The sequence below is a fragment of the Bos indicus genome, chromosome 5, assembly GCF_029378745.1.
Source record: "Bos indicus isolate NIAB-ARS_2022 breed Sahiwal x Tharparkar chromosome 5, NIAB-ARS_B.indTharparkar_mat_pri_1.0, whole genome shotgun sequence".
Taxonomy (NCBI): Eukaryota; Metazoa; Chordata; class Mammalia; order Artiodactyla; family Bovidae; genus Bos; species Bos indicus.
The window spans coordinates 99,776,185-99,790,215 of record NC_091764.1 but is presented as its reverse complement, the minus strand read 5'-3'; the positions used below and the strand labels follow the sequence as shown (position 1 = coordinate 99,790,215).

The 14,031-nt window shown below is 37.7% G+C and overlaps 1 protein-coding gene across 4 annotated transcripts; it reads right to left on the bottom strand.

Annotated features, from left to right (window-relative positions):
* Positions 1–1,164: 1,164 nt before the first annotated feature.
* OLR1 (oxidized low density lipoprotein receptor 1) lies at positions 1,165–12,551 on the bottom strand. 4 transcript variants are annotated; one of them, XM_019961574.2, is made up of 6 exons: positions 12,403–12,551; positions 10,477–10,572; positions 8,712–8,957; positions 3,393–3,532; positions 2,957–3,072; positions 1,165–2,352 (listed from the first exon to the last, which is right to left on the bottom strand). In XM_019961574.2, the coding sequence occupies exons 1-6, from the start codon at positions 12,470–12,472 to the stop codon at positions 2,208–2,210; spliced, it is 813 nt and encodes a 270-aa protein (XP_019817133.2). In that variant the 5' UTR covers positions 12,473–12,551; the 3' UTR covers positions 1,165–2,207. The 4 variants fall into 4 exon arrangements, with proteins under 4 accessions (XP_019817133.2, XP_019817132.2, XP_070646237.1 ...); XM_019961573.2 differs by having other exon boundaries at positions 12,394–12,487; XM_070790136.1 differs by lacking the exon at positions 10,477–10,572 and having other exon boundaries at positions 12,394–12,537.
* Between the last annotated feature and the right edge of the window lie 1,480 nt (positions 12,552–14,031).

The following is a 14,031-nucleotide window of genomic DNA, read 5'->3' as shown; positions in this document are numbered from 1 at the left end:
ACTGATTTTTTTTTTTTTAAGGTGGGGGGAGGCACAAGTAAACAATGTCAGGAATGAGAGAGGTAGCATCACTACCGACTCTAGAAATATTAAAATATAAGAAAATATAAAGAAAAATGTTAGGCCAAAAACAGAAAAAAAAAAAAAAAAGAAACTTAGATGAAATGGACAAATTCCTTGAAAGACAGAGCCACCAAAGCTCATTCAAGAATAAATAATTCGAATAGCATTGCACCTATTAAATAAACAGACTGTTTAACTGTAAGTAGTTAAAAACCTTATAAAACAAAGAAAAATTTTTGCCCAGATGACTTTAATGGTAAATTGCTTCAAACACTAAATAAACAAATAGTACCAATTTTACATAAAATCTTTCCAAAAATTGACATGAAGAAGTACTTCTCTGAAACCTAAACCTGACGAAGCCTTTACACGAAAAAAAATTACATATCAGTATCCTTCATAAACATAGTTGCAGAAATCCTAAACCAAACTTTAGTGAATTTAAATTTGGTGATATATTAAAGTGATAATTTTAACCCCAAGAATAATTTTAATCCCAAGAATCCAAAGATGGCTTAGCCTTCTCTAATTATACAGTGTAATTTACCTTGTTAGAAAAAAAATAAAACTATATAATCGTTGTCAATAGATGTAGGAAAAATATTAGACAAATCAATGTGTTAGTCTCTCAGTCATGTCCAACTCTTTGTGATTCCTTGGATAGGAATCCCCACCAGGCTTCTCTGTCCATGGAATTCTCCAGGCAAGAATTCTAGAGTAGGTTGCCATTTTCTTCTCAAGACAAATCAATACCCATTCCTAATAAAACCTCTCAGTATTATAGGAATAAAAGGAAAATTCCTCAAACTGGTTAATTTCATTTGTGGAAAATACACAGCACCATATTTAATAGTATAACATTGAATGACTTATTCCAAAATCAAGAACAAAATAAAGATATGTACTCTCACCATTCTTATTCAATATTTGACTAGAGATTCTAGTCCATGAAATCAGGCAAGGGAAAGAAAAATAAAACATCCAGAAAGGAAAAAAAAAAAGTATTTTTTTTTTCAGATAACATGATTTTATATATATAGAAAATCCAATGAAATACACACAGAAAAAACTTACCAGAAGAAATAAGTGAGTTTATCAAGGTTTCAGGGTATAATATTAATATCAAACTTTATTATAATTCTACATACTAGCAGAAGACTTTGAAAATAAGAACAACAAATGATAACAATACTATCTACAGTAGCATAAATAATGTGAAATACATGATGATAATCTAACAATATCTACACAAAGAACATTAAAAAGCATTGCTTAAAGAAAATAAGGAATACCTAAATAGAGCAATACACCTTTTTCATGAGTTGAACAAATCAGTCTTTTTAAGAATTCAATTTTCCCTAAATTTATGTATGGATTCAGTGCAATTCAAAATTTCAAGTTTTTTTAGAAATGGACAAGCCAATTTAAGACAGAAATACAAAAGCATAGATTAACCAAACAACTCTAAAAAAGAACAACAATGAATAACTACTACCATGTGATTCCAAGATATATTAAAGAACCATAGAATTCAAAATATCATGGTGATGTTGTAAGCCAAGAATAATAAATAAATAAATGGAAAGGAATAGAAAATCCAGAAATAGAGCCAGGCATGTATGGATAATTGTTGACAACAGTGCAAAGGCAATGTAGTGAAGGAAGAATAGTCTTTTCAGCAAATGTTGCAAAAACAATTGAATACTCACAAGCAAAAAACAAACAAAAAACTTCCATACATCCATATATCACTTAGAAATTAATCTAAAATAAGTTCTAGATTTCCATGTAAAATCTAAAACTCTACAATGTCTAGAAGAAAGCACAGGACAAAAATGAGAAAAATGCTGTGACCTTGAGTTAGGCAACAAGTTCTTAGAAACAATGGAAACAGGAAAATTGACTTCTCTGAAGTCCTGCAGGGGAGGACTTGGAACAAGTTAGGGAAAAATATACAGAGGGAATTGCAACTTTTGCTATCAAGGTGCCAGGCAGCTGGGCCAGTCTCTGCTAAGGAGTTCTGCACTCAACCAGTAGCAGGCATTTCCCTGGGCTCTAATGGTTTACATCTAAGTGATGAAGTATAGCTTAAATTCCAGAAGAGAATTCAAAGGTTTTCTTCTTTTCCTCCAGATCCTTCAAATTCACTGTGCTCTCAATAGATTCGCCTTCTTTTGACATATACTGAATGCAGTTAAAATGCAGTTTTCAGCAAAAACAGTTCCCCTTTGAATATATGCACAGGTCCCTGAAGGATACATACGGGAAACAGCTCCCTGAATTCTAAACCTGCAGGCAGGGAGAAAAAAAAAAACAGAAAAATTAGATTTACTGCCACCTTGTCTTAAAGCTTCAAGTCATTAATAAATGTGAGCAGGAAAAGGTAAGAGAAGATCTGAATGGGTAAATGGGCAGGTCCTTGTGTGAGAGAGTTGGAGAGAGAGATTCAGAAATTCCCCAGGCTTTTTTCCAGCAAGAGTAGGACACTGCATGGAATGCAGCAGTAACTTCACTAGTAGGTTCAGTGAAGAATAAGAAACTTACGGACTTCCCTGGTTGTTCAGTGGATAAGAATCTGCCTGCCAATGCAGGAGACATGTGTTCGATCCCTGGTCTGGCAAGATCCCATATGCCTTGGAGCAACTAAGCCCATATGCCACAGCTACTGAGCCTGTGCTCTACAGCCCAAGAGCCACAACTACTGAAGCCCATCCCCTAGAACCCATGCCTGGCAATAAGAGAAGCCACTGCAGTGAGAAGCCCACACATCACATGAGGGAGCAGCCCATGCGTGTGACAACTAGGGAAAGCCTACACAAAGCAAAAAAGACCCGGTGCAGTCAAAGATAGAAATAAATAAATAAACAAAACTAAAAAAGAGCATCAAACTTACAAGTGGGGCGTCAAAGGAGTACCATCTTCCCAAAGCCACGAGTAATTGGGTTTCCTCATTGACAACCCCATCCAGAAGGGGAAACTGGAATGGGCAATCGTTTGCTGGATGAATTCCTGTGGGGAGTAACATTTCTGTGTCGATGAATGAGTGGATGTGGACTTTTTAGATTAGAGTCACAGAACTAAAGAACTCAAAAAGAACTTTGACATCTTCTCCATGGCTTTACAGCGATGTCTAGTGGAGCCTAGAAATGCTTAGTAACCTGTCCATCCAAGGTCATGCACATATCCAGTGGCCACACAAGGCTAGAAATCATGTACATGTTCTGATTCTTAAGCAAGCACTCCTCTACTGAGGGTCTAAACAAGATCTACTTACCTATGACCCAATATTCCAGCCCGACACACATCCCATACATCTGTTGAACACTCACCAGTTCATCTGTGCTATTAATCTTCAGCAAGTGGGCATCCAAAGACAAGCAGTTCTCCTGGCTTTTTTCCCAATTAAAAGAGCCAGAGGAAAATTGGTAACAGTTTTCTTCATGCCAGAGCCAGTCTTGGGGACAAGGACCTAGGAAATATAGTATATCTAATCAGTGAGTTATGCCTGAGAAAAGATATTAATATTTCTACAATTCTTAACTCAGTTCACCTTTCAGGACTCCCACATGCATACCATCTCTTCTTAGTCAGAATTACACCCAGACTCTGCAAATCTCTAAATAGCCTAGAGTCTTTATTTCTCCATTTTTTTTTTTTTTTGGAGAAAAAGAAATGCATTCTGATTTTAGAAAACTAAATTAAAAAGCGAGGCTATTAAAAAGCAAGGCTTGAGCTGGGATGTAATATTAGAAACTGATCTATTTTTTAAAAAATTATGTTTGGAACTATGGAAATGAGAGTTAGGGGATGAATATTTAGTAGCTATTCTGTAACTAAAAGATGTACTTATATATTTTAAAACTTCATCTCTTTGAATAACAAATTTAGGCTTAGATCCTGTAACTCTTACTTCTGAATAGGTAGCCCTGTGAGGCTTTTGAGTACTTGAGTCATGGCTCATCTGCAGTGAGATTTGCAGTATGTATAAAATATACCTAATTTTGAAAACTTAGTATGAAAAAAAGAATGTAAAATAATGCATGAATAATATTTATACTGATTAGTGTTGCAATAATATTTCAAGTATATTGAATGAAATAAAATACGTCACTAAAATTAATTTCATCTCTTTAATTTTTCATGTGGCTCCTATTGGGGTGGCCAAAAAGTTTGTTCAAGTTTTTTCTGTAATATTTTATAGAATAATAGAAGCTTTAACATTCCATATGTGGTATACCCTGTATTTTCTTTTGGACAGAGCTGCTTTAGGGAGAACAGTATATGGAGGCAAAGTGGGCATCTCCATTTCAACAAGATTTCAGTAGGTAGAGAGTTTTCAGCAGCAAAATTCCCAGGAAGTCCAAAAACCTCAGGGCTTAGGCAACAGGCAAAAACGTGATGGTGTCTGTGTGTCTGTGTGTGTTAGTTGCTCAGTCATGTCTGACTCTTTGTGACCGCGTGGGCTGTAGCTTGCCAGGCTCGTCTGTCCATGGGATTTCTTAAGCAAAAATACTAGAGTGGGCTGCCATGTCCTTCTCCAGGGGAACTTCCCGACCCAGGGATTGAACCCAGGTATCCTGCATTGCAAGCAGACTCTTTCCTGTCTGGGCCACCAGGGAAACCTGTCTATGTGTTTACAGATATTTTAAACACTCCCCGATTCCTTCTCTTCCGTTCCCTCTTCCTCTCACTTCACCTCACCTTTTTCTCCCTCTCATCCTTCCCCTTTCTTCCTTTCTTCATTACCATCATCACCATCTCTCCTGTGTGTTAGTAATACTTGAAACCTCTCTACTAGGGAACAAAGCCCTTTGTGCTACTCTGTGACCAAAAATATAAAAATCAAATCCTTGAGAAAGGCAACATTTCAATTTCATTTTATGGCATAAAATCATGAGATAATTTTGTAAGAACAGGCTTTATCAGAGAGGTCAAAATAGAAGGCAGTGAACTACAAAAGGAGAAAGTGAATGAAAGAGGACATACAGAACACCAGGCTGAAAGCAAAGAATGCAAGATTCTTCTCAATTTGCATAGTCCTGTCTTACTATGTTGAAGGAAAGAGAATATTGGCTTTCTTGAACTAAAAGAAAAGTCTAGGTAGGTTTTCCAAGTCATGAAAAAGTGAAAAAGATGAATCTCATAATGTATTCAAACCACCTGTATTTCTTTAATCATTTTTTATTTAACAAACCCAAAAACTGCTAGGTGCCATTAATGGTTGGCAATAATTTTATGTATTAGCTCATTTAATCCTCATAACAACAGTATGTATAAGTTCATTCATTTTCTTCATTTGGAAGAGAAAATGAGAATTTGAACTTAGGCAGTCTAAATCCAGCATCTGTGTGTTTTATCAGTATATCCCATGTGTGTGTGCTCAGTCACTTCAGTAGTGTCTGACGCTTTGTGACCCTCCAGGCTCCTCTGTCCATGGGATTCTCCAGGCAGGAATACTGGAGTGGGTTGCCATATCCTCTTCCAGGGGATCTTCCCAACCCAGGGATTGAACTGTGGCTCCAGCTACTACTACATTGCAGGCGGATTATTTACACACTGAGCCACTTGGGAAGCCCCCATTATATCACATTACCTCTCAAGCTCCTGAGTTTGAATGAATTGAGGAAATACTTCTTGGTGCCCATCAAGACATGTTGACACAGTGTTTTGAGGTAAATCTGGAACTTGCCACTTTTAACAAACTACTTGGGTGACAATTACGTACACTAAAAGTTGAGAACCACCGCTAATTTCAGTGCTAAAATATCTGTTACTTGGAAGGCACTGCATCTTTCTAGCTGGCTGACCTCAAGCAAACTACATATGCAAATTTCCCAGCATCTCACCCTCTTCATACTTTTATGGAGAATCACAGACTTGTCAGTAAGAAAGATAAAACTTATCTCAAACTTGGGAAAACTGGCATATTTTTCTGCATAGTATTTTATTGCTGCTTTTGAGAATCTTCTCAAAGCTGCTTGATGAAAGGCATGTCTGCCAGCAGAAGACACAACATCTAGTATTTTTGATTAGTTGTCTAAACTTGGCACCTCTAGAAGATGGTTCTGAACAGTCCTGACATAGTTTTACTCCCATACGACTGATAAAAACAAGACTAGTTTATGGCCCCACCTGTGAAATAAACTATTTTTGATATGTAGCTATGTCTACTTATATAAACATCCCTGTCCTTGATATATTAGGATCCTTCCTTTAAGCCTTATTTAAGATGGTTTTATTTCTTCAGCTGTTCTTTCCTTAAAGAGATTAATTGACACTTGCTTTAAAAAATCAGCTTGTCTAAAAATTTCTGCTTATTTTGGAAATTTAAATAACCCTGGCTGGAAGAAGCACAAGCTGGAATCAAGATTGCCAGAAGAAATATCAATAATCTCAGATATGCAGACGACACCACCCTTATGGCAGAAAGTGAAGAGGAACTAAAAAGCCTCTTGATGAAAGTGAAAGAGGAGAGTAAAAAAGTTGGCTTAAAGCTTAACATTCAGAAAACTAAGATCATGGCATCTGGTCCCATCACTTCACAGGAAATAGATGGGGAAACAGTGGAAACAGTGTCAGACTATTTTTTTGGGGGCTCCAAAATCACTGAGATGGTGACTGCAGCCATGAAATTAAAAGACACTCCTTGGAAGGGAAGTTATGACCAACCTAGACAGCATATTAAAAAGCAGAGACTTTTGCCAAGAAAGGTGCTTTTAGTCAAGGCTATGGTTTTTCCGGTGGTCATGTATGGATGTGAGAGTTGGACTGTGAAGAAAGCTGAGTGCCGATGAATTGATGCTTTTGAACTGTGGTGTTAGAGAAGACTCTTGAGAGTCCCTTAGACTGCAAGGAGATTCAACCAGTCCATCATAAAGGAGATCAGTCCTGTGTGTTCACTGGAAGGATTGATGTTGAAGCTTAAACTCCAATACTTTGGCCATCTCATGTGAAAAGTTGACTCATTGGAAAAGACCCTAATGCTGGGAAGGATTGAGGGCAGGAGGAGAAGGGGACGACAGAGGATGAGATAGCTGGATGGTGTCACTGACTCGATGGACATGGGTTTGGGTGGACTCGGGGAGTTGGTGATGGACAGGGAGGCCTGGAGTGCTGTGATTCATGGGTTTGCAAAGAGTCGGACACTACTGAGCCACTGAACTGAACTGAACTGTACATACTGAGGGCCTCCCAGGTAGCTCAGTGGTAAAGTATCTGCCTGCCAATGCCGGAGACGTGGGTTTAATTCCTGGGTTGAGAAGATCTCCTGGAGTAGGAAATGGCTACCCACTCCAGTGTTTTTGCCCGGAGAAATCCATGGACAGAGGACCCTGGTGGGTTACAGCCCAAGGAGTCACAGAGTCGGGCATAACTGAGCACATACGTACTGAAGGTATTTGTAAACTGCAAAAGTTTATACGAACCTACTTATCATTAAACTTACCTGGGTTTCAACTTTTTGATCTATAAAATAAATGCATGGGTATCTGTAAACTCTTACTATGTAATCTTTAGTCAACAAAATTACATGGTTGAGGCCATGAGCGATACAAGCAAGAAGCTGGAGAAATCTGTTTATTAGTGGCAGTTAGGTGCTAGTGTCCAGAATAAGATTCTCAGGCACCCCACCAAGAAAGCAAGGTATTACCAAAAGTGACTACATTTCACACTTTCTAATGCTCCCCATGAATAAAACACATACCTGATTTAATTATACACTGTTGAAAAACGAAATAGTACATATGGATCACTTCTGTAATATTATCAAAGTTCACATTATCCTCTCCTGGTTACAGATGCTACTATTTCTACCACCTCCTAGATTCTGAGTTCACTTCGTTGACTGAGATCAATCAGTTTTTCTCATATGCACTGACTTCCTGGGTCCCTCACATTTTTGTCTGATTTGAAGTATCTACTTAACACTTAAAAGCCAGCTCACCTCTATTGACTCAATTTATGTTGATGTAGTTGTATACTTTAAGAAACAGTCCCATAGAATAAAGCTAATGAAGAGGTGGGAATCCTCAGGACAAAGGAGACCACTTGGGAAAAGAAATCAGTGATTATGATACATTGGAATGGAAAAAGATGAGAATCTGTACAAAGAAGTGGGAGGATTCTGCCAGAAAATCTCAAAACTAAAGTCTTAAAAAGAAAGAGAAAACTCTTGTGAGGAAGGAAATCTTAAACCCACCAGAAAGTGTGGTTGATTGAATCAGATAATCTCAAGAATTTGACATGTGATAGAGTGAGGATGACATGGAATAGGGGCTTCCTTGGTGGCTCAGAGGGTAAAGCATCTGCCTGCAGTGCAGGAGACCTAGGTTCGATTCCTGGGTCTGGAAGATCCCCTGGAGAAGGAAATGGCAACTTTCCTTTTCTGGTATTCTTGCCTGGAAAATTCCATGGACGGAGGAGCCTGGTGGGCTACAGTCCATGGGATCACAAAAAGTCAGACACGACTGAGCAACTTCACTCTCCAGAGCTAGGATGACAAAAATAGAGGACCTCTAATGTAGAACCTGATGAATGAAAAATGATACAGACATCTATACACCAATATTGTCCTTGGGACATTTCAAAAGAAAGGTTAAGATTTACAGATAAACTTCTATTGTCTCTCTGGACCCCTCTCTCCCTCATACCTGAATAGTTTGCTGCCTCTTTCAGAACTTCTTGGAGATTCAGGTTCTGGCGATGAAGTTCCATTAGTTTCTTGGATTTCTCATCCAGCTTGTGGGCAAGGGTTTCTATCATTTCTTTGAGTTCCTTCTGTGACTCCTGGGCAGATTTTTCTGATCGGCGCTGGGCTAAAATCTGTCCCTCCAGGATATCTTCCTGGTGAGTAATATTTGCTTGCTGTTGCTTTATGAGATCAGAGACCTGGGATACTAAATTAGAACTAAATTTAGATTCCAATTCCAATTCCCAATAAAAAAATTCCTCCACTGGATTTTGAAGAAATCAAAGAGCAGAATCAAGCCATCTGTTTTGACAACAAATCAACCCAACTTTACTCAAATTATGGATTTGGAAGTTATTTTATATTTCTGCAATATACATACATATATATATATATTAATGTTGAAAAATGTCTCAGATACTTGTGATAAAAAACAAACAAACAAACAAACAGGAATTTACTTGTTACTGAGAGTTACACACAAGTTAAAAGAAATCACAAGTTAAATCATTCATCAGTGGCATAAGTAAAATGTAGATAATATAAAATAGGCAGACACCAATCATACTCAGTGACTATTAGTAGCACTTGTCATTAATGATTTACTCTACTGTGTATTAATTCTGTGTCTTAATTGCCCTCTCCCCACCTTCCACACTTCCTGATTTTACATAAAAACTGTGACACTCACCCTGTTTTTGAGAAACTCTCCCATGGGACTATTTTAAGCTGCTTTCGCAAGAATATGAAAACAATTTTTCAATTTTAGCTTGTTTTTTTTTTTTTTTTTTTTTGTCTTTAGAAAGAGTGGAGATGAAAGGAAGGTTGTGAAATCAAGCAGGCAACAAATGTTAAGGGTCCAATGTCTTGATTCTATAAGTTTTATGGTTCAGTACCAAGTAGACCCTTTGGCTTGAAACCCATACTTGACCCTGTTAAAAAGTGATCAGAACCTCAAAGGAAGACTCTTCCAATGACCACCACTGAGTCAAGGGCTCTTCTCCCACATCATTAGGAAAGGATTTATAGGTCCAAAGTGTTTATAGATTGAAAAAATAAGTGATTTTTGACCTTAAACACCATTGAGGAACAAATTAGCACTTCAAAGGCCTTCATAACTTGGATTCTAGGATTCTAGAGAGCCAAAATAGCTCAAAGCTATAACCTAAATATATAGGTGGATTAGATGTATGATCATCGCCCTTTTTTTCCCTTCTTGGTCACTTTCACCTTTTCATTTCTTTTCCTTTGACGTCCCCTCTTTCCTAAATGGCCATATTGTAAATCCAAAGACTGTTTTATTTTAAATATTGTATTTATGAAGACTGTGTTTCTGAGTTAACTTTAAATTGGTATTTAATCATTTGTATTAAAACTCAATGTGAACTAAATGAAGTGTCTTTTTATGGGTCCCTCCGGTGATCTTATGGGTTAGTAACTTCAAATTATTTCCTTCCTCATTATTCTGGGATTTAAATGGACTCTATCCATGAAGTTCCGGAAACAAAATCAAACAAAAACCTAATATCCGTAATCTTCATCCATGCCTCAATCTATTTGAGGGAAGAACACAATAAACTCATTCATCTTCCCATTCACTCCTAAAAACAGTCTGCCTCAAATGTATCTAAATCAAGGTGGCTTATAGTTACTATGAAACCAACTAATAAACCCTGTTTATAAGCCCTCATTTTTTTTTCTCCCTTCTTTCCTGCTTCAGCACTTACATTGCAGTATCAACAATATAACAGTCACCAGTAATCCCAGACAAAGGACCCCTAGAGTCACAGCAGCAGGGTACCACCTCCAAGAGGAAACAAAACCTAGAGTGATTCAGAAAGACAAAAATGATGGAGGTAAGTGGTCAAACAATTCTTTGGATCCAGCCTGTACCTGGCACTTTGCACTACTTACTTCTAGTCTTTCCAATGACTCTGCAAATAATTCACTATCCACATTTACAGGCAAAAAATATGAGCAGTTAAAAACTTTAAGTAATTTACCCGTGGTCACACAACTGATGAAATTTAGGAGCTGGGATTCAATATCAGATATTTGACTCCAAGGATCTGATTCTAGTTAAGTTCATTTTTTTTTTTCTTTTTTCTTTTTGGCCTTGCCACTCTAAACTTCCCTGCCCAGGGACCAAAGTCATGCCCATGACATTGGAAGCATGGAATCCTAACCACTGGATCACCTGGGAATTCTCCAAGTATCTGATTCTAAAGCATATACTTTGTCTCAAGAAACTCTCAGTGCAGCTTGGTTGGATCAACTTCCACCACAAGGCAGAGAGTCTGATATTTTCAGTACAGACCATGTGTATGTATGCATATGTGTGCACACACACCCACACTCCCTACACACATAACCACCGTTATAAGTAACATATAATAAATGAATACTAGACATCAAACAAGTAAAGTCTTTAGTCAGTTAACCAACTGAGAAAGTCTCAAAGAACTAACATATAATTCTATGCTATTTAGTTTTTATTTCATTAAAAATAAATACATCTTGGACCTGGGGTTATTGACCAAAGAAAAAATATAAATGAAACTCTATTCACTCGATTCATATTAATATCATGTCCTACACTCATATCAGCTATAGCACTCTTGTTACGAGAAAAAAATTCCCTATTATTATAAAAGCAAATCATGTAGCTCACTAGCGTATGAATATCTTATTATGAAGTCCATCACCAAAAAAGCACAGATACTACCGGTTCAGAAAGAAAACATTTCAAATAAAGGATTTGGACTCCTCACCTTGTAAGATAAACAAATAAGGCACTGAAAATGTTAACTCTATATGCAAATAAGGAAACTGACAATTCAGTGAGTTGCCTAAGATCACACAGATGTTAAGATCCAAACAGAGATCTTTAATCCAATTGCGAGTAGCTACATGGCTTGGACCATCACATCACAAAAGCTCCAGTGTGAATGTATAATGATTCAAATCAATCAGTGATCAAATATTACTATTTTCACTGAGTTCTCAAGTGTTAAATGCACTCTACAGATGAATCAAACCAAATAGAAATTTTGACAGGAAGGAATATGGTTGATTCACTGATTCAAGAGTGATTAAGCTTCTACAATATGTCTGGCAAATTAGTAGAAAGGAAGTTGAAGATAATTATGTGTCTTGCAAATAATTGCTCAATCCTAGCATTAGGAGAAAATATCTGGGTAAATCTTTCAGTCGACATTTCCCTCTGGTCAATATTCCTCCCATATTATAGCTCAGTCTTAACTCTACCACTTAATAGCCACATAAAACTGGGTAATTTAGTTAATCCTCCCGGTTACCAGTTAGTCCTCTGTAAAAGGGATATGATAGTAGTCCCAACCTCAAGGTGTAAAGCTTTAATGCATATAAAATGAATATCATAGAAACTAGCCTATAGCAAATGATCAATAAGAGTTGGTTATCAGCACCCTCTACTACATCATCATTCATACCAAGTTGGCTTATCATTATCTTCTTTAATAACCATTATATCTGACTTGTTTTCCTTTTAAGTAAATGTTATTAACTCTAATACTTTCCCACACCCAGGCATTGTAGTTTTCTACTCCTATATTTAGTTAGTTTACATGTCTAAATTAACTCTGTCCTTGTATTCATTTACCCACCTGTAGTACCTTTTGCTGTCTTGCCATTTGGCTTCTGATCAAGTTGATCTTTCATACCCTTGGGGTCATCAACAGTCATTTTCAAATGTATTCCAAGAATGAGAGAGTGAAGCTGTTGAGGACTTCTACAAAGTAAAAGTTTGTGAGTTCCTGCTGGAGTGTTTAAATAGCTACTGATATCTGGTGGAATGACTCAATCATTGGTAGGAGGAAGGAGCAGCTTTGCTTCATATTGGGAAGTTGGCTGACGCAAATTCTTGAGATATGTCTATTGCAGGAAGGGAAAGTGGTGAATCTGAGAGTGTTTCAGGATATTTCACCAAGTAATTTATGAAAGGGAAAATTGTATTTTCCATGAGCCTTAGAGGAGTGGATTTTTACCCATGCTTCAGATAAGAAAACTGAAATTTAAAAGGCTAAGTCCCACAAAATTTGTAGAAGAGTGTGCATTTAGACCAGATTTTTATTCCAATATCCATAAATGTTTATTTCACTATAACAGACTATCTCTACACTGGGGTCTTTCATAAGTCTCACATTTTCTTTTTTAATTTTGATATATTTTTGGTCAGCAATAGGCTTAGGAATTTGGCAGTTAATCACATATGACTCATCTCTCTAGCCATGACAACCTTGGTAATCTTAGAACTTAGGAATGCTATTTCATATAGTGGCAGTATAGAGAAATTTGCAGCAGATGGAGCTAGTTCAGTTCAGTTCAGTCACTCAGTCGTGTCCTACTCTTTGTGACCCCATGAATCGCAGCACACCAGGCCTCCCTGTCCATCACCAACTCCCAGAGTTTATCCAAGTCCATGTCCATCGAGTCAGTGATGCCATCCAGCCATCTCATCCTCTGTTGTCCCCTTCTCCTCCTGCCCCCAACCCCTCCCAGCATCAGGGTCTTTTCAAATGAGTCAGCTCTTTGCATCAGGTGGCCAAAGTACTGGAATTTCAGTTTCAGCATCAGTCCTTCCAGTGAACACTCAGGATTGATCTCCTTTAGGATGGACTGGTTGGATCTCCTTGCAGTCCAAGGGACTCTCAAGAGTCTTCTCCAACACCACAGTTCAAAAGCATCAATTCTTCGGTGCTCAGCTTTCTTTATAGTCCCACTCTCACATCCATATGTGACCACAGGAAAAACCATAGCCTTGACTAGACGGACCTTTGTTGACACAGTAATGTCTCTGCTTTTTAATATGCTGTCTAGGTTGGTCATAACTTTCCTTCCAAGGAGTGAGCGTCTTTTAATTTCATGGCTGCAATCACCATCTCAGTGATTTTGGAACTCCCCAAATAAAGTCAGCCACTGTTTCCACTGTTTCCCCATCTATTTCCCATGAAGTGATGGGACCAGATGCCATGATCTAGTTTTCTGAATGTTGAGCTTTAAGTCAACTTTTTCACTCTCCTCTTTCACTTTCATCAAGAGGCTCTTTAGTTCTTCTTCACTTTCTGCCATAAGGGTGGTGTCATCTTCATATCTGAGGTTATTGATATTTCTCCTGGCAATCTTGATTCCAGCCTGTGCTTCCTCCAGCCCAGCGTTTCTCATGATGTACTCTGCATATAAGTTAAACAAGCAGGGTGACAATATACAGCCTTGACGTACTCCTTTTCCTATTTGGAACCAGT